At 47.9% G+C, this 23,214-nt stretch overlaps 9 protein-coding genes across 9 annotated transcripts; 5 read left to right on the forward strand and 4 right to left on the reverse strand.

Moving 5' to 3' along the window:
* Positions 1-14: 14 nt before the first annotated feature.
* Positions 15-1,001, forward strand: K444DRAFT_608172 (uncharacterized protein). Its single transcript, XM_024879321.1, has one exon. The coding sequence runs from the start codon at positions 89-91 to the stop codon at positions 911-913; it is 825 nt and encodes a 274-aa protein (XP_024742498.1). The 5' UTR covers positions 15-88; the 3' UTR covers positions 914-1,001.
* A 757-nt stretch (positions 1,002-1,758) lies between these two features.
* On the reverse strand, positions 1,759-3,187 carry K444DRAFT_518577 (zf-DHHC-domain-containing protein; the record flags this gene model as incomplete). Its single annotated transcript, XM_024873882.1, has 3 exons — positions 1,759-2,769; positions 2,895-3,048; positions 3,099-3,187. 3 exons carry the CDS (start codon positions 3,185-3,187, stop codon positions 1,759-1,761), a joined length of 1,254 nt encoding a protein of 417 aa, XP_024742499.1.
* A 240-nt stretch (positions 3,188-3,427) lies between these two features.
* K444DRAFT_659786 (uncharacterized protein) lies at positions 3,428-6,324 on the forward strand. The gene is made up of 4 exons (XM_024886389.1): positions 3,428-3,703; positions 3,753-4,079; positions 4,135-4,551; positions 4,602-6,324. Exons 1-4 carry the CDS (start codon positions 3,590-3,592, stop codon positions 6,186-6,188), a joined length of 2,445 nt encoding a protein of 814 aa, XP_024742500.1. The 5' UTR covers positions 3,428-3,589; the 3' UTR covers positions 6,189-6,324.
* Positions 6,325-7,558: 1,234 nt separating this feature from the next.
* K444DRAFT_608175 (phosphopentothenoylcysteine decarboxylase-like protein) lies at positions 7,559-9,808 on the forward strand. The gene has a single exon (XM_024879322.1). It carries the CDS (start codon positions 7,796-7,798, stop codon positions 9,692-9,694), a length of 1,899 nt encoding a protein of 632 aa, XP_024742501.1. The 5' UTR covers positions 7,559-7,795; the 3' UTR covers positions 9,695-9,808.
* A 1,188-nt stretch (positions 9,809-10,996) lies between these two features.
* On the reverse strand, positions 10,997-12,630 carry K444DRAFT_183399 (uncharacterized protein). The gene is made up of 2 exons (XM_024870844.1): positions 11,915-12,630; positions 10,997-11,853 (listed from the first exon to the last, which is right to left on the reverse strand). Exons 1-2 carry the CDS (start codon positions 12,349-12,351, stop codon positions 11,229-11,231), a joined length of 1,062 nt encoding a protein of 353 aa, XP_024742502.1. The 5' UTR covers positions 12,352-12,630; the 3' UTR covers positions 10,997-11,228.
* Positions 12,631-13,338: 708 nt separating this feature from the next.
* Positions 13,339-15,028, reverse strand: K444DRAFT_183374 (uncharacterized protein). The gene has a single exon (XM_024870843.1). The coding sequence runs from the start codon at positions 14,887-14,889 to the stop codon at positions 13,537-13,539; it is 1,353 nt and encodes a 450-aa protein (XP_024742503.1). The 5' UTR covers positions 14,890-15,028; the 3' UTR covers positions 13,339-13,536.
* A 353-nt stretch (positions 15,029-15,381) lies between these two features.
* Positions 15,382-16,332, forward strand: K444DRAFT_608178 (uncharacterized protein). The gene is given in 3 exon segments (XM_024879323.1): positions 15,382-15,429; positions 15,448-15,727; positions 15,794-16,332. 2 exon segments carry the CDS (start codon positions 15,575-15,577, stop codon positions 15,941-15,943), a joined length of 303 nt encoding a protein of 100 aa, XP_024742504.1. The 5' UTR covers positions 15,382-15,429; positions 15,448-15,574; the 3' UTR covers positions 15,944-16,332.
* Positions 16,333-18,679: 2,347 nt separating this feature from the next.
* Positions 18,680-20,140, forward strand: K444DRAFT_659790 (uncharacterized protein; the record flags this gene model as incomplete). Its single annotated transcript, XM_024886390.1, has 1 exon — positions 18,680-20,140. The coding sequence occupies one exon, from the start codon at positions 18,680-18,682 to the stop codon at positions 20,138-20,140; it is 1,461 nt and encodes a 486-aa protein (XP_024742505.1).
* Positions 20,141-22,043: 1,903 nt separating this feature from the next.
* K444DRAFT_625162 (uncharacterized protein) lies at positions 22,044-22,727 on the reverse strand (the record flags this gene model as incomplete). The annotated part of the gene is made up of 1 exon (XM_024882483.1): positions 22,044-22,727. The coding sequence occupies one exon, from the start codon at positions 22,725-22,727 to the stop codon at positions 22,044-22,046; it is 684 nt and encodes a 227-aa protein (XP_024742506.1).
* Between the last annotated feature and the right edge of the window lie 487 nt (positions 22,728-23,214).

Genomic DNA, 23,214 nt, shown 5'->3' on the forward strand with positions numbered 1-23,214 from the left:
TCCCAACTTCACTTCTCGAACTCCAGCTTCCACAATACCAAATATCTCACAAACCACCGAAGGTCTCTCCAACTCATAATAAAACGCCATGTCCACGCCGACGACATTCACACTCTTCCCCCTCCTCCTCCCCGAAATCCGTCTCATGATATGGGAATACGCAATCCAGCCTCGCATCATCACATTCTCCTGCGAACTCCATAATTTCAACATCCGACATGCCCCTCAAAGCCTCTACCTCGTAGGAGGTGATGCACCATACGCGCACTTCACAATAGACGTTCCCCAGCGTCCAACATCTCCGTATTATCTCGTGCAATGCTATCCCGGCAGCGTAGCCTCGCCACCTCTGCTGAGCACCTGTCACGAGTCACGCCAGGTTGCTTTAACATGTGGATATAAACCCTGGAGTATCGAAAATCAAAGCCTGGGCACGAGAGACGTGATGTGGAATCCAGCTCTCGATATCATTTCATTGGCAAAGATTGACAAGAGTCAAGACATCAACGAACAGTGTCTCGATGTGTTCGTGGCGCTTTTCCCGGAGCAGGTCAGAGAGATTCAGCGGTTGGTTGTTGAGACGGATCGTTGGCCTCCAGGCCGAGCGGCAGGGAATGCCTCCGAATGGCTCGGGGCGAGAATCGTTGAATTTTCTGACTTGGTCGAGTTCGCGGTGCTTGTTGAGCCCTACACGAGAAGATTCCTTGTTGAGTCTTACGAGACCGGAGGTCTTATTGAGTTTTATGAAAGCGAGTATGAGCTGGAGGCGGCGGTTGAAGGCGTCAGAAACTGTTTAGTAACAGCAAAGGAACGGCGGATGAGGAAGATGAAGGCTGGTGGTGAAGATTATAGGAACTTGGATATGTGGTTTCCTTCGAGAATTCGGGTTATAGGGAATGAAGTCCAGGTTTAAAGCCGAGAATGAAGACTACCCGTTAAATAGGTAGAAAACAAACTTAATATAAAAAGAACATATAAAACTCCTTAGAAATGTATTCGCTGTCTATATACCAATAGCATATACTATAAAAGCATCAATAAGATTATTAACCGCACTTTAGAAATCGGCGTAAACCCCACGCGAATATAACCCGCGCTTATAATCCCAATACTTGTACGTTTCCCTACCACTAAGCTACCAATAAAATAATCCTGTAGCGAATATACCGCTCCGAGCATGGTCCGTGGGCGTTCTTAGTTTCATTGGGTCCATCTCAACTTACGATGTTATTTGGTCAGTTAGGGGAAGCGCGTTATTGCTGCCCGCTTGGGTTTGGGATGAGGAGGCTGAAGAGCTCATGTTGAATGAAGTGGGAAGAAAAAACGGTAGGATACTAGAAGGTTGAATGGTGGAAAGAACTGGGAAGGATGGGCAGGATGGAGGGCAACTGAATATAATGAATGTTAAAGGCATGTTTGAATGCCGTGTATTCCGTCGTAAAGTCACCGTCCACTTGAGGCGTTCAACAGAAAGCCGGCGCTCAGCGCCGCAGCGGGAACTATCCAGTTGTGGCTGAGACTGTGAATTTGTTGGAAAGCTTATATTTAAGCCTAGCGCAAATCGACTTTGACGCCGTCGAAAAGAGGGTTCAGATCCGGATGCAAACGAGGCGTGGACAAAGACCATGCTTGATTGATTACATCTAAGCCGACGTCAGGAGTAAATTGCGGCGGGTATCGTAGTGCTGAGATAGACAATCCAGCCTTCGGATTCGATTATGTCGTTATTGTCCAAGCCCGAGATGTAAATTGAGTTTGCTACTGTCGAGTACCAGAACCTGCATCAGCCGGTGACGCAGGGTAGCTTCGAGCATCTTGATTCCCACTCGGAGAACGACGGTGGAATCCATACCTGGGCCAGAAGGCATCCGACAAATTATCCCAGAATCCAAGGTCATAAAGATTCTCAACATCAGCCAGCTTCCAAACCCTTTGCCATTCTCCAACACCAATCGCTCGTGGACCTCGAGGTGGCAATCCATCCTCTGTTCTCACGATGATTTGCTCGCTCTCCACTGGCCACCGCGTCCATGCTGGTTCTATTGCTTCGTCTTTTTGTCGGTCGGTAGAGAGGCCACGTTTAAAGGCATAGCCCTCTCTCATCTCAGTTTGCCAGTCTGACCATTTCATCGACTCGTTCGTGGTGGTTCCGGCCCAGATGAGATACATATGGTAGCCAAAGAGGCCCCAAATAAGTGGCGAGGTAAGGAAACATAGCAAGGTCACAGCACCGATTCTAGTATGCTCTTGTAGGGCCCACGCCCATATATTGGCGTATTGGGACCAAGTGAAACCTGGACCCCAAACCTTCCAGGAAGGAATCTCTACTCGAATTTGATCTGAGAGGATGGAGAAGCCGACAAAGGTTGCGTATGTCGTTAAGACTGCGGTGGTGAGGAGAAGAAGTAAGAAGTAGTGATGATTTCCATACCCGACACAATTGTTGATGAATATGCAGTGGTGATCCATTTTGGCTACGCAGTGTTTGCAAATACTGCAATGCTTTGAGCGAGCTGGTTTCAGAAGATGACATGTATGGCATGTTTGGCCAGGATGAAAGACTGTAAAGTCATAAGGGTATAGAGTCATTTGGTGAGAATGCTTCTCTGGCGTTATGTAACCAGGGTCGCTTGCAGCAGCCGCATAAAGGAAGACATATGGCAGTGCGAGAATGATCGACGCGTTGACCTTCCGGGTTGTTGTAAGCATGGACCATGCTGGAGGCAAAAAGAGGATTTCAGACACGGATAGCAGAAGCATGAAGAATATCTATACAGTGTCAGTTTCCTTTTTCGTCAAATATAGGAGAAGAAACAAGATGCTGCAGAGAAGAAGTTGCTCGTGATGAGCAGGAGAAATGTCGACGAAATATAATGGAACAGTTCTGGTCCTACCATAACAGTTGGATGTCTATCGTTCCATAACGTATGCGCGAGTCTTAAGAACCAAGCACTCAAACGGCCATGTGTGAGTCTCTGGTCGAGGGCTCGAAGACTTCCAGGAATATGAAGCCATATGACTCGGTGTAGAGTGCCGATGGGAGTATTCCTGTACCATGTCAACTCACTGCTCGATATGTGTGAGACCAGTGAGAGTACCTCAGAGCTGGGAGTCTCCCAAAAAAGGCAACGAATGTGAAGAAGGATATGACCAGAACGACAATGGCCACGTTTCGGAGGGTCCCCATTGTGAGACTGATCGGATCCAGATCATCAGCAAAAGCAAAGATTCGGACATTATTGAGTCGATAAGATTATGCCTGCCATCTTCTCGTTTCCCTGGGAGCAAAGCATGGTGATGTTTGACGCGTCGTCTGATTTGTGTCCGAGGCTTTGCGGCTTCAGCCTCAGCCAGCCCGACGTTTTCCCTGCAGCACGTGAGCAGGCGAAAACTGACCAGCGCCAAACGCGTCCTCTTTCCAACGTCCCACAAACAACATCACCGCGGGAATGCCTCCTCGACGTCGCGGACCCTCTGTGTAATATGCGTGCCAGTTGTAGTATGCTATTGTTGTCGAGGAACGACTTCATTTGAAAGCAGCTGCCTCGTCGCGTCCTTCTCCCTCCACTTCGCAACAGAAAACAGCAACATGGCTTCGATTGTTTACGAAGGCGTCGGTGGAGGGGGACAACTGTTTGCAGGGATGAAGTTCTTTTTGCTACAGCGTCTGCCCACTCGAGACAGGTTCAAGGAGCTGGTGAAGGTCTGTCAGCATTTCTGAGGTGGCTTAGGGCCAGCTAACATATTCATAGGCCAACGGTGGTGAAATCGTTCAATTAGAGAAGCAGGCCGACATCGTAATTGCGGACCACGCTCGGAGAGATATCCCGCCTGGTTCTATATCCTGGAAATTCATCCAGCAATCAGTGGCTAAGGGCGAACTGGAAGATATTGAAGATCATCGTGCCGGGCCCCCTGTGGGAACTATTCGAGCAGTCGGATCTGCACAACCTACGAAGAAGGGAAGGACTCCATTTACAGCCGAGGATGATCGTATACTCATGGAATGGTGCACAAAGGCCGAGCGAAAAGGTTTGTCATTAAAGGGCAACGATTTGTACAAACAGCTGGAAGCGAAGGTAAGATTGTATGCGGAGCTATACTGGAGAAATTTATGTTGACGTATGGATGCAGAATAGCCGGCACACTTTCCAGTCATGGCGAGATCACTGGATCAAAGACCTTTCTACTCGACCGCGACCTACGTTACCTGAAGCCGGCGGGGATGAAGATGATGAGGACGAACCATCCGAAGACGACGGCCCAGAGTTTAGACAACCCGTGCGGCAGCAATATGTGGCCCAAGTGGCTAAAGTATACCGAAATGCTGCTCCAGCAAGTTCGTCAACCAGTCGAGTTTCCCAAAGCAGGAACATGATTGAGAGAAAACCAGTTGGGAAGTCATCGCCAACCCATTCTTCGCCCGTGAAACCTACTGCCGGCAACAACTTCACAGACGAAGATACAGAATTACTTGATGGTGTCTATGGGGATATTTTGAATTTAGACGAGGATCAAATTATTGATGCATGGGTGGCATGGGCTGAAAATGTACGTTTGTCTTCGACGTTCAAATATGTTCTTAGACTAAAGCTTCACAGTATCCACAGCACACCGCGCAAGAATGGCGGAACTATTTCAAAGAATACGTAGTCCCCAAGAAACGAGCGGAACAAAAGGCAAAGAAAAACTCCCCTCCTTCAAATCGACTTAAACCTACTCCTGGACCAAGTTCCTCGAGAATCTCGCCTCCCCCTTCAAGTCGCCCCAAGGCTCCTGGACCCAGCTCGTCCAAAACAGTATCCGCAAAGGCCCGGGAGATTCAAGACTCACAGGATACACCTGTCCAAACTACACAGCCTCCGAGTAAAAAGAGGAGAGGTTCTGATCCCACACTTACAGATGAGCAATCATTCAGAAAAGATTTGTCAAATCTAGCAGCGGAGTTGGAATTGGAAGTGGATTTCGCGCCTGAGATATGTGGCCGAAAGATCCCATTGTTCAAGTTATGGCAAGTCGTACGGTCAGACGACTTTGGGGGGATTGACAGAGTGAATGGGATGAATCTCTGGCCGAAAGTGGCCCGTTTTCTCAGTTTCAAAGACAACCAACAGTCAACTGCTACCGAGGACCTCAAGGCTTGCTATGAGGAGATATTGACTGATCTCGAAGCATATCAGCATTATAAACTTGAGCAGAGTTTCACGGAGTCGCAGGAGGAGGCAATGCTCAAGGCCCAGCTGCTTGAGACCGCAGCTCGAGAGACTCAGAACCTCTACGAGGCGGAAGATGAGCAGGAAGATCTTGTGGAAGAGGAGGATGAGGACGACGATCTTGACCGTCCTCAATTCTCACCCCACCCTCCATTTCCTTCGTCATCCAGCAAAAGAAGTTTCGGTGCTGATCGCACCAACGTCGATACCTCATACAATAAGCGCCAGCGGATCGACAAGGGCAAAGGCAAGGAGCTGGAGATTCCATCCACACCCGAGGATGTCATTAACAATACTCAGATGCCGCGACTATCTCTCAGGCCATCACCTCTTAAATACTCCTCGCCCGCTCAACAGCAAGAAGAGGAAGACAGTAGTTCTGGCATTGAAGACCTCTGGACCAAGCCACTCAAGCCCCAAGCAAAACCAAAACCCCAACAGCAAAATCTCGAGCCAGAAACCCAGGATTTCAACTACCCACAAACACAAGCACAGCCAGAGCAAGTAGATGACGATCCCTTCGTTGATATCTCCTCCCCACCACAACACAACCTTCCCAACCGCAGCAGCGGTAGCGACGCTGCAAATCGCGGCTCGGAGTCCAACCCTCCCGGCTCCTCCACCCAATCACAAACCGAATCCGAGAAAGCTGCGGCCCTGGAACAATATATGAATGAATGCATCAGCTTCGGGTACACGCAACAAGCAGCGGTGCTTGCGCTTGATGCAACGACGATGGAGATGGGACAGCATGCTATGCAGGTTATGGAGGCGTTGGAGAACGAGCAGGGGATTCCGGATGATATTCCGGGGGTCTGGACGGAGGAGGATGACAGGATGGTGGAGGGGAGTGTGGATAGTGAAGGGTATAGAGATTGTGTCCGGAAGCATGGGGTTAAGAGGTGTGGGGTGAGGAGGAACTTTTTGAAGCATAAGCGGGAGGTTCAGGAGATGGAGGAGGAGGGTCGTACTTAGAGTTGGCTTCTGGGCTGCATCGCAGTTACGAATGATGAGTGTTGAGCATTTTGTATGTTGCTAGACAGGACAAAGGCTCGGGCCACAATAGCATGGATAGAGCGAGTGGGAGAGGGAAATCAATTAATGGGTCACCAAATCTTCTTCCATCGCACACCTCAAGTGTGGTCACGTGTCAAGATCGACGTAAAAGCACCGGCAACAACGACGTCACCCATGACGTCTCATGTGCAACAGAACATATTTGGTCAAAAGTTTCTTTGACATCGTAACCTCCTTACTTAAATTTAAAAGAATTTATAGAAAGGAAGTTACGAGGGAGAAGGAGGATCAAAAATTCGCATCGTCGTATTCGAGAAGAAATAGGGGATGGCAGGCTCAAGACAAGGGCCGATGCATTAACGTCGTCGACAAACGAAATGACATCACGTACATAGTGCGAAGTGCAACAAAATACGAACTATACCAGAAGGAGTTTGATGACACGAGATAAGTCAGGGAAATAAAATAAAAGGGATCGAAGAAGGAAATGGAGAGAGTTAGGAGAAGCACCAGTGGACGGAAGTCTCGCTTATTGTCAAGAGAAGAAAGGGGTGCTTGTTTATCGACAAATGTAAGATCTTTTCCTTGCCAAGACGATACTACAAGGGAAATTGTACCCACTCAGATTCTTTGGAGTTAGATTCTGCGTCCAAAACGCGAATGCAATGAAGTAACGCTGAAGTCTAGTGGAGGCAAGATTGAAGTGTAACATCCCCTACTCCCTTTGCTTGTTCCTCTTTTACTACGAAGCCCTGATACAGCGGGTCTGAGTTGAGACAAATGGTATGTGTAACAAATGTTCAGAAATTCTGTTTGGGGAATTATTCGAGTCCGGTGGAGAAAGAAATATTGCTTTGAAAGGTAGTGTCAGAAAGTTGGTCGGTGGCCCAGGGAAGTGACCCCGCTGGAGATGAGCCGGGCGAGTTATCTGACAGAGGACAATACGGCATATCTAGGATTAGATGAGTTGTGGGCCACATTCAAGGTATGTCAATCCTTGAATGGTTCGATTATAATCCATGAAATACATATATGCCCTGAAAGAAAGTGCTAGGGAAAAGATGGGGGTGGGAATTTGCCGATATTGAAAGACAACAAATGGTGGTAAGTTCTTATAAGTAAATGTCAAAGAGTTTCTCTGCGAAGTCTTAGATGTCAAAATGAAATCTCTAGGCCTAAGTATTATTAAAGGGAGGGCGATATCGGGTGAGGTTCGCATGTAGCCAAGCCCCGGTATTAAGGTTTACTGTGGTGGCGCCGCTGTCTCCGTCCCCTAAGGTTAGTTTGGCCCCATCCTAATGCTAATTATTCCACCTCGAAACCTTAGAATTTCCCATCAGGTGATTTCTGCACAAACTCAACAGCAGTCCTTTCCATCTCCCTTAGTACCTGGACTTCAAGAGCATTGAACTTCGAAATCGAAACAATTGATACACTTCACCACACACCGCTTCTGTGGCGTTCCGTGCTTCGGATGTCTTACGTCAAGCAGTACAACCCCTCCCCTGTTCCACCGCCTCTCGACATATCCAGCACACCGCATGCAGTCCTGAATTACTCGCAACATGGCCGAGCACACGCATTCACTGCGATCCCGCTTCATAAACAGCATGCCCAAGGCCTCCTCCTCCTCCTCAATTGCAGACATGCGAGTCAACGAATCCCCGAAGCTGCGAGTCCTCGTCGCGTCGAACGGGTCCAAGGATGTGGCACAAGCACTCGCGCTCGTCGTCCGACTCTCGAAGAACCCCAAGATTGAAACCCGAGCTATCGTCGATGAGGAATCATGGCCTGCTCATCGGCTGTCGCAGGAGACGTTGGCACTCCCGAATCAATATTTTAGACCGTGTATAGAGACGGACGAAGCTAGGAAGGGTATTGAGCGGTCGCAGATTGAGTTTTATAAACAGCTGGCAGAGGAGCTGTGCGACTGGGCGGATATGATGGTGCTGGCACCGATCGACGCGGATACGTTGGCGAAGATGCTGCATGGCATGACGGGTTGTCTGGTGCTAGAAATTCTGCGTGGGTGGGATGTGTCGAAGAAGATATTACTGGTTCCCGGCATGACGAGCTCGATGTGGGAGAATCCTATGACGAAGAAGCAGTTGAGCAAGATACGGCGGAAGTGGCAATGGATACGGGTCATGCAGCCTATACTGTGGCAATATGAGGAGAAGGGGCCTGGGAAGGTTATGGCTGGTTGGGATGGCTTCAAGGAGCTCATTGACGTTATCAAGAATCAGGCCGAGCTTATGACCATTGGCCACGATGTCGATATTGCTACTTCGGGAGCTGCGAGCTTGGCACGATACAATATGAAGACCGACGCCCTCTTGCCACCAGAGATCTGGACACTGATATTTGACTACATTGGAGACTGGGAGGTGTCAAAGGCTTTGGGTATTTTCACCAATCTCCCCAACCCTCCAGAATGGCAGAAGCCAGCAAAAGAATCGAAGGGCGAACTCGAACTCTGGATGAAGTCCCTAGAGTGGACAATCCTCACGTCACCTACATCAAAAATAATCGCCAAACTTAAAACAGCACCAGAAGACTTGAAAGAACTATCCCACCTCTGCGTCAGGCTCATTGTCAAATTCTGCCTCACAAACCTACTCACGTATCTCGAGACGAATCTCAAGGATGTCTTCAGGGAATCATTTGGTCAGAAAGTCCTCCCCAAGTTAGCCTCAACTGTCTTTGGACGGACTGAAATCCTTGACTGGTGGAGAACATCTCCAAGTTTCCTATCCAAGGACTACGGCGTTGAAGCCATCGATGGAGCGTCCCAAGCAGGTTTCGTGCATGTCCTCGATTGGTGGCGACGGTCCGGACTACCCTTGAAATACACCGAGCACTCACTTGAGCAAGCATCATCAAAAGGTCACGTCTTGGTCCTAGAATGGTGGAAGCAGGCAAGCATGCACCAAGGAAGCTATCACACAGACTCCGAGAATCGCCATCGCCTTCCCTCACCTCCTCTCGCCGAAGAAGTTTCTACCTCCGAAGTCCAGCCTGCTCTCCGTCTCATGCCTGGAAAGTCTCTACTCGCAGCTGCACAGAACAACCAACCACTCGTCATCCGCTGGTGGGACAACTCCGGAATTCCAATCGGCTACTCCGAAGCCGTAGCCAAGACTGCCTCTGCACACGGCCACGTTGCCGTCCTCGACGCCTGGCGAGAATTAAAAGGCGAGAAAATGGCCTTCGACAGCAAGGTCCTCGCTGAACCTACGAAGAACGGCCATGTAGCGGTCCTGGAATGGTGGAAAATCTTCAGTAGAGGTGAAGATGGACGGCCGGGCGGAAGAGTCGAGTATAAGACTTGCGATATTGAGGAGGCGTTGGAGGATAGTGTTTGCAGTGAAGAAGAGATGTTCCAGGTTAAGAAGTGGTGGGCGCAGAATGGGCTTAATTTGGGCGGCACGGTTAGTGAGTGGACGAAGGTTAAGTTTTTGTAGGTTCGATTTTTGGGTAGTGCTTAGCGTGGAGTTGGTGCACTTGAGATAGTGGTGGAACAGATCGTCTAGCAAAGTGCTTTATAACAAAATGTGCAAACGTGTTCGAGTACGTCTTCTAAAAATTCGTATGCATAAAAGGACGTGGGCGCGTGAAGATCGGTGTTTAAAAACAGAAGGCCCTTGAATTCTAATCTTACCGTAGTAATCTCGTCGAATCTAAACTTCCCTTCCTTCTGTTCCCACGATACACCAATACGAGCGATCAAGCAATCGGGCCCCTCGCTTAGGTGCGATTGCCCAATCGCTCGTATTGGTGTATCGGGGGGAACAGCTCGGCTTTTAATCGCTTCTGGCATTGTTGTGTCGCACGTGACCTCTTAGCGCGGCACCCTGTATCTTAGTCTCGAGCTCCCCGCTCCTTCTTCCCTCTTTAGACGTACATACACACCCAATACGGCTGTTTTCCACTGAGAACACCAGCCACGGGTCGTGATAGGTAGAGCCAACTTCTCATTGCTTCTGCTGTGCCTGCTGACGGTCGCGAGGTCCATGCAGCGGCGGTGCCACATCAAGCAGGAGTCACATCACGGTCAAAGAGAGATGGAAAGCATTCGAAGCGTCGTGCTTCATCCAAGCGTCGCTGATTGTCGAGGCCCCCGCTGCTGCTCTTCCATTCTTCATTGCTCCTCCAGTCGTCGCTGATCTTCAATTTGTCGTCGATTATCAATCTCTCGCTGTCCGTTCACCCGGTACAAGGCTTGCTTCACAATAAATAATCAGCAAGATACACCAAATCCGAGTGGAAGCAAAACTTACCTGGAACACATGCTACCTCATTGTTTTCAACCAAAGACTCCTCAGGTGGCCTTCTCCAATCGCATCCATCGATTCAACTTTGCCGCATCAAGTGTCCGCCCTCTCAGCGTCTGCGCCTCAAGTTCCAAAAGAAAAAGTTCAAAACCAAGATGCTTAATAATTGCGTGTCTGTCATTCATATTCACGTTATTCTCAAATCTCCACTGAGAAATTCGGCACAGGAGTTGCCGCTTCCTATCCACATGTCAGTCCTCAAGTCCACCACCAGAGATACGTGCTTACGTGGGCCTGAACCCATGGTTATCTTCCAGGTATTTGGCGAGTTGCTTGAGTGTCAGTCGCTGCCTCTGGTAACTCGAAGATTGCTGTCGCTGTCGCGGTACCTCGGAATCAGACGGCACATCTAGTGGTGGAATTGTCGGCACAGTATTATTATGGACGACTTGTACCCGTCGGAATTGTTGTATCTCGGCCTCGTCCTCGTCCTCGGCAGTTTCATCCTCGTCGTATCCATCACCTTCCACGATGGCCTGTTTGGATCCTTTCCTCGATGATGCTGGTGTAGTTTTCAGAATGCGCTTGCCCAACTGGAATTTTGGCTCCTGAATCTCGATGATTCTCCAGAACCACTGCTTACAGTCCACGTTAGAACTACTTAGTCGGTTAGCGGCCGGGCCAGAATCATGGTTGAACATCCAGCGATAATGAAAATGATAACCTACCATTGAATTTCGGATCCTTCATTGCTGTCGTCGATCTCATTCTCAGTCAGACAGGCAGGGCATGAAGACATAGACGTCTGCGGCCTGCGAAAGACCATGCTCATGTTCACCTTCCTTCCTGGCAAGAAAACCGATTCCCATGGAGCTGTGAGGTCAATCTTCCTCTTCGATCTTGACTCATATATCGCATATTGGATATTTTGCACTTTCTTTAATCCGGGCACGTGGCGGAACCGCACTTCCATCACCGCCTGGAATGCTTCGAATGAATTGATGAACTCGATGTGAAACGGAGCAATCCGGCCATGGGTATCCTCGAAATAAACAGGTTGTTGACGATCAACTTGCGGAGGGAGTTGGAATTGGAGTTTCTGCATATCTAGGACCATCTGATAGATCTTCATGTTTGTATTGAGGACTTTGAGCATGATTGATTGGAGTTCTTCGGTTTGATCACGGGTTGAACAGGTTACGACGCCCCGGGAAATTGAGAGGATAAGTTCCGCTTGAGTTGTCAGAAGATCATGGTTCCGCTTCACGAGAGACTGAGACTCGTCCGTCACCTTACGGTGTTCCAGCTGGTTGTTATTCGCCGTCTCTGCCTGCGACCTCGTCGTCGACCTGCAATGTCCATTGTTAGCTAGATCGCAATCCATTGTGATGCATGATCTTTTCTACCCACAAGTGTATTGTCGCCAGCAGAGTGTTGATAGTCAAAGTGTGTCCTGTTATCTCCGCTCTCAGCTTATCGACCTCATCTTCCTTGCACAAAGTCCATTGTATTTTGTGCAAATTAGCGCGCCAACTCCGTTTCGGGGAGGTCGTCTCAACACCGAGTGACGCCTTGAACTTTATATTACGCTTCAGAAAGCCCTCTATGCTCTCTTGACATTGGAATGCAGCTTGCTCCAAGGCGACCTTTTGAGACGCCCGAGAATTCTCAACTTGGAGATATCGGACCTCCGTCAAGGCACGTTCGAGGACGACCAATTCACTGATAAGACGTCGGTATTGCACTTTCGCTCCAACGGTATCGTTCAGAGCGGTGATGAGATCTTTCACAAGTTGAATGCCTGCTACAAAGTCGCCAAAGGAGAAGCCGAACGCCGGGACCGCCATTCCAGAGCCAAAGCCAGTAGCTGGCAAGCCGCCGGTAAGAGCTGCAGATTAAGATTATAGGGGCTGGGCCTTTGTAGAGTTTTCCTATCGCCTGCCTCTTGAGCTTTGCTGAGCGATCTCCTCGACGAGTTGAGCGAAGCTGTGTTGCGGCTGTGTGGTTGAGGCTGTGTGTTGGGCAGTAATTCTCGTCACCTGACTGTGAGTGACTGTCTTTCTAATTTGCGAGTGTTGAAACACCGAAGGAGGGTTGTGGACTTCTATAGTAGCAAAGGATTTCGTGCGGCTTGCTCATATTTCGAGAAGAAAGGAAGAACTTGCGGGGCTGTATGCATGGCCGCCAAGGCTAGACCTGCATCACGTGTTTCGCTGTTACACAAACTACGAGCTAGGTACCTACAGTACCTTTACCTATCGAAAGCACAACAGTGCAACCTCCCCCCCCCAATTCACACGACTAAAACGCATTAATTCATCTACTACATCCTTATACCCTCTGTGTGGAATCCTACCAGCCTCTGTGGCCAGGCCACGCGCCGTACGGACGCGTCTCGCCGCAGGAATGCCTCCTACACCACTCCTACCGGTCCCAAGATCGACACCCTCAATCTCAGCTTGTCGGCCTATCGCTCATCAAGAAGGGGGAGCAGTCTCTTCTCAAGTCCCTCTGCCCGTAGCTAGTTTCTTATCCTCCGAGCCCTCCCTGTCTGCCCCCCTTCCCTCATCTCTCTCAACCCCCAAACAAGACGAAATTCTATTGCTGTGTCATAAATTGGAGTGCCGGAGACCCTGAAATACAGCGGTTTTCGGAGCGGCCATCGGCTCGGAGTCGTAGAGCCGGCGCATGTCGGTCTTCCTCCATTGCCAGCCACGCAGGTTGGCTGTGCCGGAGGCTTTGTGGGTCTTGTGATCGATGCAAATTGTTACGCAACGTACTTCAGACGAGTTGCAGTGGGAGACCCGGTACAAACTAACTTGCAATACTATAAAGTGATAGAGTACAGTACCGTAGCAGGCATTGAAGACCATCGGGTACCTGGCTTCCTTCCCCTTGCTGAATATGCTTAGCAGCATGAAAGGAGTCAGATAGTACGGCGTAATTGAGACTGTGTATTTTCTGGACGGAAGCCGATTTCGGTAGCGACTGTATCAAAAATCTCCGTTTCAAAAATGCCTTCAAATATTTCCTCAAAGATCCAGTTCTTCTATCCTCCCTCTCTCCACAACAGGACCAACCAGCCTCGTCTCGCCTGGCACCCCAATCGATTCTCCCAACCTCTTCACAAGTCTCTTAACCCTCCTTTTCAACTTCTTCGAGAAGGGGAGAGAGAGTTCTGTTTCCAGTTCATTAATTCTCTTTTGCAGTTCAGAGACCTCTAAGTTGTGAGCTGTGGTTTGGTCTGCGTTGGCTTGCAGGCTGGCTTGCAGGTCTTGCTGAGTTTCCGTCAGGGTCGCCAGGAGGGTATCTCGGTTTGTTTGAGCTTCGTTGAGTTCTGTCCGGAGTTGCGCTGTTATCCCCTGCTCAGTAGCAAGTTGAGCCTGAGTTACTTCCAGTGCTTGTGAAAGAGCAGCGTGTGCAGTCCCAGCTTCACTCGCTGTATTCCTCAACGCCAGATTTTCTTGAGTGAGAGTTGATAGTTGAGTATTCAAGCTCTCAGTCTGAGCGAGGTGTTCGGTTGTTCTCTTTTTGGCTTCGTCCAGCGCTTGCCTTCTCTGTTTTGACGCTTGTTGTTCCGTGCTAAGCTGTACTTTCAAAGCCTCCACCTCCCCAACAGAGCTGGCGCACGCATCTCTCATCTCCTCCAATCTCTCAAGCAACTGTTTCGACACCTTGCACTGCTCTTCCAACTTCCCCCTCAGCTCCTCCACGACCTTCACTTGCTCCTCATGCCTCTCGTCTTTTCCTATCTTCTCAATTTCAACTTTTGCTTCCAACTCCTTCAAAAGTACTTCCAACCTCTCGACCTCCCTCCCACTCTTCACAAGCTCTTTCCCTCTCCGATTAACCAAAATCAGCAACCTCTCCTTCCCACCCTCAGCTTCATGACACCGCTCAACCCACTTCCCTTTTTCCTCCTTCTCGCTCCTCAGGTCCTCCTTCAATCCTTTCATTTCCTCACCTAGTCTCTCACCCCTCTCTTTCTCCTCCCTCAACTGCCTTTCCAAATCATTCCGCTCCTCTTCCAACCTCTGCGACGACGTGACGGTTTCACCAGAAAGCTGCGAGAGCTCGGAAATCTCAGCAATAGTGTTCAGCCATTGTGAAACAACGGACCTCGCCTGGTGCTGATGGAAGTCGGTACAAAGACAAAGTGGTGCTAATTTCTGTAGTATTTGGGTAAGGGAAGGGTTGTCGGGATCAGGGGAAAGGGACGAGAGAGATGTGAGCAGGGCATTGATTTGTGGAAGGGAGGACGATAAGACGTCCCAGCGACAGCGTTTCGAGTGTTTTGTCAGGCCGACACATTGGATTTGAGTTTTGGCGGAAGAGAGGGAGGTGTGGAGGAGGGTTTGGGAAGGGGACCAGAGGCGTTGTGACATGATCTTGAGGCGATGATCTTGCGAAAGAAAGCCTTTGTTCTCGGGCAACGAAAATTGTTCACGCAGACTTAACTCATCGTGAGCCACAATTGGGGTGGGAGGAGGGAAAGGAGGGATGGTTGATGCCTCAGAGATGGGCGGATGGCAAAGGTTTTGAGGCGGAGGTTCGGGTGCGCCCGCGGATTTTGCAGGGGGGTACCCACTAGCCCACTAACCGCCCAAACCCCCTCTCCCCTTCCCGCCTACTCCTACCCCCACCAAATTTTTCGATTTTTCAAAGTCTTTGGAAAATTCTAAAAACTTTCCAGATTATAGAGAATACTCGAAATATTGTGAATATCGTGTTAATTCTTCGAATTTGTAGCGTGAAGGTCTCCAAAAATCCAAGTTGAGCGGGAAGGGGATTGGTGAGTGACACCTTCTACAGGGATTCCAGCGGTTGCTTGAACCCCTTTGTTCAAAAGTCTCAAAATCTCACTTCTTGCCATACACTAATAGTCGGACTTGACGTCGCGCTAAAGGGGCCCTTCCCTTTAGTCGGGGAAAGCGAAGTGTCCCGGGAAAGCGAAGTGTCCCGCACCGATCGCAAAAATTTCCAATTTGTATGGAACACCCATAGTAAAAATCAATCAATTTGATTACCACCAGCCCAAATTTCCGTGAAAATCAGTCAAATTCAATAGCAATGGCTCGCCTAAGCAACCTCCCCAAAAACACGCTTCTCCGTAATATGCCAGAGAAGGATAAGCTCCGTAAGGCTATTCAGTTCCTCAAGGCCAACCCAGAAGAGACTCCTGCGACTGCGGCACGCGCGTATTGCGTACGAAATAAAGATACAGTAAGGAAAGCGTAGCAGAGAGAGAGAAAGAAGATGGGGATAGTGAGAGTATAAAAAGGGGGGCAGAATAAGATCCTCCGTCCTAATCAATACGCGGCATTGATTCAGTACGCGGTATCACATGCGATTAATGGCGGGAAAGGAGCTACAAAGCAAATGATATATAACTGCGCAATATGGATGCGAACGGAGGACAATAAAACAGCTCTATCTTAGAAATAGTTCTCTCAATAGCTAAAGAGCACTCCAGAACTCTATATGATTAAGACGAAGCCCATTACGAGCTACCGTATCGATCTCCATACCGAACAGAGCCTCCGTAATTGGTTTGAAACTGAATATCGTCCGGCATTAGAGGAAACTGGTATATGCTATGGGGATCGGATACATAATATAGACGAGAAAGGCGTACGAATTTATATGCCTTCAGGAGAGGAAGTAGTGGTTCCAATTAGAATTAAGGAGATATATACAGGAATATCAGAAAATCGCATATCTCTTATAATAATTAAGTGCATATCTGCAGATAGCAAGGCAATTCCTCCGGTAGTAATTATCCCTGGAATTATAATTATAATTTCTTAGTTCCATGAAAATATGACCGGTTATAAGATTATTATAGTCTCTCCTATAGGATATACGAACGAGGGCATTTGTATGGTTTGGTTAGACCATTTTATCAAGCATAATAACTACGGTCCTAATAAGGAATAGCGTATTCTCTTGATTAACGGAGTAACTTGCTACCAAGCGGACGATTTTATCCTAAAAGCTACGTTTAATAAGATACGAATCGTCCAATTTCTCTCTTATCAAACCCACCTACTTTAACCATGCGATATTAGTGTTTTTAGGAAATGGAAATACTACTAACAGGTTAATATTATAAATGCAATTCGCTCGTACGAGCCGGAATATAACGTCCAGTACTTCTTTTGCGATCTTCCTGGAATACGGGAGAAGATATTTACTATCCGTATGATTAAATACGCTTTTTAGAATACTGGAATTTGGCCTGTCAGTTTCAAAGCAATACGGAGAAAGCTCAAGGAGTATGGCAAAAAGGGAAGGAAAGACACTGGCCTTCAATTTCTGGAGTTTGGATCTGAATCGGAAACTGAATCAGACGCAGAAAACGCAGAAAACGTACGATTTACCACGCCTGCTCCTGCTTCTGCTCCTGTTCACGAATACTAATTACCTACCCTTCCAAAACCTCCTTCTTCATATAACGAATGCGTTCTACGGCTCGATAATCTCAATGACAAGATTCTGGATGCTTTAAGCTCCTCCCCTCGCAAAGAGTATTCAGTTACAATCAAGGCTACCAAGAACCACCTAATGCTTGGAAGTTTACAAGAGCTGAATGCCCAGAATACTCGCAAGGCACAGGTTAAACGTTATAAGGCTAAGCTAAATATACGGCTTAGTTTCTAAAGAGGGGGGTGGTTAAATGCATCTGATACTCTGGAAAAGAAGAAGATTAAAGTGAGAAACACAGCAGAGGAGGAGCTAAAGAAGGCTAAAAGACAGCTCGCAAAGGCTGAATCAGCTGAAAAGGAAGCTCTCAAAAGAGTAGGAATCGCCGTACGAGCGGCAGAAAAAGAGAGGAAGAAGAGAATAAGAGATCTGGAGGCATAAATAAAGAAGCAAGTCCTTGGAACCGATATAATTATCCCTCCCGAGCTCCTAATAGCAATTCGCGATCCCCAAAACGAACCTACGGAAAGCGAGCTTGAAGCCATTCGAATTAAGTACCAATCACTTTACGATAAGGTAGCTAAGGAGCAAGCTGAATTCGATCGTATACAGGCCGAAGATCCCGTAATCTTTACCGATATCCCTATTAATCCTGTAATACTCGCATCTGAATAAGCTCACCGGGTAAAGGGGAACCCTCTTAGTCAATTATATATACGGGCAATATTAGAGGAGTCTAGGGGATCAGATAAGGAGGTAGAGGAGATACGAGAGGGTATAAATAGTGGGGTTGGTGGGGAGGAGGTAATTCTATATTCTTTACTACCTAGATTAGTAATATCGACTAATTCAATAGCTCAAAATGCAGATTTTGTAGCATTAGAGTAATGAGAGATTATATCCTCAATTACGCATTAATTTAAGGGTTATTTGGTTGTGTAGTACAATTCAAGTATCTGCGATTGCATAGAAATTTTGGTGTGGTGCGGGACACTTCGCTTTCCCCGACTAAAGGGAAGGGCCCCTTTAGCGCGACGTCAAGTCCGACTATTACGTATCAAAAGATTAAGTAAGGTAAGCCCAACACTCAAGAAAAGAAACTTCAAAGCCTCGCTTCTTCAATTTTTCATCTGCTTCACTCCGTACATCTCAGAGTATGCACACTGCCCAGGGCTTGATCAACTCGACACCGATTACAGATAGCCTTACATGGGGAATTGGTCTTGCGACTCCTTGTCAGGGAATCACTCGTAGCAATCATTGTCCTTCAACTTGAGCCTCTGAGCTGGTTCCACCGAGGCTTATCGACGATTCCCGTGTCCAAGGAAATTTCCCCATATCTCGCGATGACGAGATCAAGAGCATTCCGCTGAACTCACCGCTAGACGTCAGTCCAATGATGCAAATGGTAGTTTGTTACTTTGGTTACACAACATCTCACCCACTTCAGCTCATTGGCTCCATGTCAGCAAAAATGAAGTCTGCGCCTCAGTCCCCTGCCTCGCTGGCAACGGTTAGCGTCATGTACGGTACTTTTGTACAGCCCAGCCTTGTAGGCTCGTTTGGCTTGTACTCTGGTTGGCAGCCTCATTCGTTTCTGGCGCTAGGGCACAGGAGATCGCTCGAAGCCCCCCCATCGACAAAAGTATATAACCTCCTGGTCAATCTACTTTTATCCGGAGTTGTATTACACTCTCTGTAAAGTATGCTATGCTCTACTTCAGAATTCCTCCTTTCCATAAAAGCAACAACATGACTTCTCTTCCTGCCTTCACACCAACTCACCCAGCATCCAATCGATCATACACAGCAGAGGAATGGGAGAAGAAGCGCCTCGTTATCACTCAATTATATCGCGATGAAGCCAAACCACTTCATATCGTTCAAGTCATACTTGCTCAAAACCATGAGTTTCGTCCGAGGCAAGTCCCCTGCTCCAAATTATGGGCAAAGCTTCTGACCTATTTCAGTGCCGCGATGCTCAAAAAGCGCATCCGAAAATGGGAGCTAGATCGTAATAAGAAGAATGCTGACATGCTCTTCGCCCTGAAGCTCGCCTTCGACCGAGAGGTCATGGGGAAGAAGACAGTATTTTCGATTAGAGGTCGCCTGGTGACTTTCCAAGACGTCAAGCACTACTTTCACCGCAAGGGAGTCCGTGATGTGAAAGCAATTATCGCTGCGACGGATTATTTTTCACCCACCACACAAATAGATTGCCGCACCCCTGAACCAGAGAAGCCTGATGGTGGAAGAGCTACCCAGAATGTGGATCCCAAAGAGAGTGTCGAAGATTTGAGCCAGCCAAATAGCAATTTTACAGCAAGCAACACCAGCACCAGCGCCGGCTATGGCGTTGTGGCATTTCCCGATCCTGGTCAAATAGATCGCAATGCGCCCTCAATATCAGCATTCCGCCCGGTTGAGCAGTTGCTTTATCTTAGCCAAGCCTACTACAACGGAATATTCGATAATCCAGCATGGAGAAACAACCACGACTACTTCAATGTTGACACTTTAGAGATGTTCTACCATCACATGTTTGATGGGCAATTACTTCTCGAGGAGAACAAAGTCCCTGAAGCCTTTGTGTACTTGAACCAGGGCTTTGACTTGGTCCAGTCCCTGTTGGAACAACAAAGCCTTTTGTTTCTTCCGTATCTGTTTCACCTGCTGCTACCAGACCGAGGAATGTGCCGCACAGAAATTGTTTTAAGGCTCTTGGGCTTTACTCATCAAATGAGCTCGGTATATTGGCCGCAATTGCATCCAATTCAACAATCGCTGAAGCTTTTGGGCTGCATGTCACTTGAAGAGCGAGGGGAGTCCTCCAGGCGTGCGTTCCAGAGCGTTCTGGATAGAGTGAGGATCGAATTCGATGATATACCCGGCCCATTGGAGATGGACATAAATGCACTTTGTCGTCGAGCACGCATTACTTCTGGTGCTGAGCAAAGGCTAGATAACAATAGGCTGATGGAGGTGTTGCGATCAGACATGTCTCAGGACGACAATCTAACTCTGCATTGCAAAACTCTCGCTTTGAGGCTGGATGCAGAGAAATCCAAGGAGTCAGCAATGGCAAGCACGGAAGCATGCCTCCCCAGATGGGAATCCCACGAGGGCATTCAGCTTCCTTCTACGTTCGAAGAACCGCTTTCCATACCAGAAGCCTCACTAGACCTCCACACCCTCAATCCACTTTTGGAATAGTGTGTTGCGATTGATCATCGAGGAACACTGAGAATTGTTCCTAGTATCGATAATTCGCTCAGTTCTGTCTATTCACGGCTTCCACCATTCTTTCAAAAGCGTATACTAAGCATGATACACACAGGGATCCAAAGTCAATGAAATGATTGGAGTCGGGATGACACTATTATAGCTGTACTTCGCTCTTTAGCGTCATTTTATTTATATCTTGAACATCCTCTCAGAGCGAGCCAGCTCGCACCATAACGCGGATTCCATTAGTTGATAAGTCTTTTCCCGTTCTATTAAAAGCAAACCAAGCAGACCTCTCACCTCTTGCGATGCTGTGCGCCTGTATAAATGCCCGATTAGCCGGTTAACTACGACATTTGACTTCTATCTCAACAAGCCCCTCTATAGGCTCTATTCTATTGGTCAATAGGTACTCATTAATTTGGTCGAGACATCAATTTATTCCTGCTGTTTAACCGTAGGCAGCTACGATGACTTTCTCGCCTCATCGAGTTTGGATTTCCAATATTATATTACTCAACTTCGTCTGAACACTTTGCTATTCAATCAAATTGAGGTCATTTCTCTCGACCTTGTTATCCCCTTTCGCGAACATATCTTTCGTTCTCTACTTGGGCATATATCTACAGTTCCACACCCTCGAGGTGCTTCCTTGACCTAAAATTGCTGTTTATTCCATGAGATTCCAAGTCCAATTTATATTACCATTCGCTCTCTACTACAAATGACTATTTCACATCCTTAAAACACATTTCCCTTTCCAGAACTCGCGTACCTGCACCCCTTCCCGCAGCTTACGCAGTAAATCATTTTCATTCATGGCAACCTCTACAACCCCACCACCTTTTGTCCCGATGGATGGTGATAGGAATGTGAACTCCGGGGTTGTATAGACTATCGGCAGTCTCTCATTCTCCGGCCATCACAAGTGGGGATTTCTCATTTCCCGAGTTACATACGAGGACGAGGCGTGGCAAATTTTTTGACGTCTTTTCTCAAGCTATTGAGCACCAACTCCAAAATACCGGCAAACGAGAGCGCATAAAGCCTTACATGCACTAGACTGTCATGGAGGATCTAGCCTCGAAGGTGCGTCTAAGGATACGATTCGGCAACACTTTTGCTCCTGGATCGACACAAGGAGCAGCCCCGAGGCGGCCTCGGTGCTGAACGTCAAAACCTGAAGATGTATACCCCTCTATACCACGCTTGCCTGTACGTTGATAAAACGAGCTTTGATACAGTACTATCGGACCCTGAGCAAGCGGAGATGATCTTGATTAATTCGAAATTTACAGAGGTAGAGGATCCTTTGGTGCTTGACGAGTATGATATTCAGGAGATCGCAGAGGGCGAGCACAGTTGATTGAAAATCAGAGGGAGAATGAGGCTGCGGAAGGATGTGTTATGTGTGAAATGGAATAGATAATTTTAGAGCCTAGACTACGTTACATACGTACTGCTTATGAGCGGCTGTCCGAGGACTCTGACGCATGGGACCAAATTTACCAAAGACCCCCTAAGAGGTTCAATAGACAATGAGCCTTTTGTTGAAATAACCAAGCTCCAACAGGGCCAGAAGTCGTAGCGGGGTGTCGGTTTAAGGATGCACAGAACGTCAACAGTGGAGCGGATTTGGGATGATAGTATTATGACTTTTACTTCACTCTTTATTATATTTCATTTAGCTCTTGAATATCGTCCCAGAGCAAGATTATTTATTGGGGTCTGGACGAGCAGTATTTTGGCTTTTGACTTAACGTTCTTGATTCTTTGAGACCAAGCTATTTCCCTATGCTCTGCACCGTCATGTAGCACTAGGACTCTATCGAGTAACCAATTATCAACAACCTGAAGTTGAGAAAGTGGCCATTCCAACCAAAGGATGACATCACAGGCCGAGATCTGAGGGTCTCCAGGGCAAGAAGAACACCAATTCGTACCGCTCACCCACAAAAGGTACGCTCTGAACATTAAGAGCCGTTCTGACAGTCAGAATATTCTCTATTCTGTCGCTACCAACACCGTGCGTCCCAACCTGATACCGTTCTCCCAGGCCAGTGAGCAACACATCACCGTAATCGAAAGGACCAACTGCAGCAATGGCAGCCCAGAAACTTGGATGTGACGTATTCAAAAGATGAGGAGCGAGAGCCATATTCGCTGAGAGCCGCAGTGTCTGGAAACAATTCTCAGCTGTAATTTGTGGAATCGCATTTGCCTGGTCTCCGCCAAAGAGTTGATCCTGATAGATTCGCAAGGCGCTGTCATAAGCATATGGGGCTGTGGACCTCATCGCCCTGCTGCATTCGATGAGGTAAGGTCTCAGGGTTCGAAGGAGTTCAAGGAAGGCTTGCCAGTGTGAACTGTGGGTGTTCGTGAGAGGCGTCTGTCGCCAGAGAGGAAGTAAGATTGTGCCGACTCTCTCGTTGGGGTCTAAATGAGGCTGGGTGTCACGGATGGGTGATGTGGCAAGTGGGCAGCTTTGGAGGAATTGGCGGATGGCAGTGAGAAGCAAGTTTGCGTGGGCCGGAGATGGCATTTGAAAACTGAATTGCCTGGCTTGCGTGGCCATGACAGGCAAATGGGTACTGAGTTGGGAGTCTGTGATGATGGAGGACGAACTTGCGCTTGGTCAATCATAAATAGAGAATCAACAGACCTTCAAAGGGAGTTTTCTTTGGAAGGGTATTTGGTACAGGAAAGAACTTGAAGCTGCTGGAAAAAGCAACGCCATCAAAGAAGTCTCTAACTCGTTGGAACTCTTTAGACGCCTTACGAAGTCAATTTATTTTCCAGTCAGAACCTCGTACTCTCGAATATTTTACGCTGATGTCCTTTGTTGAGATTCAACTTTCGATCCCTTCCTTGACTAATCACTGCAACCAGTCCAGAGTTGCGCCTTCCGCATCAACTTTGACAGCACACTTGTGCCTTTCTACTAAATACTCAGTGTGCGAAGGAAAGAAGGAAAAGGGGGAGTATCAGTTACTATTCTCAAGGCATAACTCGGGTTTCGGGAACATCCCATGTCATCGAGTCGAAGTCAATTTGCGTTGTTT

This window comes from Hyaloscypha bicolor (genome assembly GCF_002865645.1).
Source record: "Hyaloscypha bicolor E unplaced genomic scaffold K444scaffold_16, whole genome shotgun sequence".
Classification (NCBI taxonomy): domain Eukaryota; kingdom Fungi; phylum Ascomycota; class Leotiomycetes; order Helotiales; family Hyaloscyphaceae; genus Hyaloscypha; species Hyaloscypha bicolor.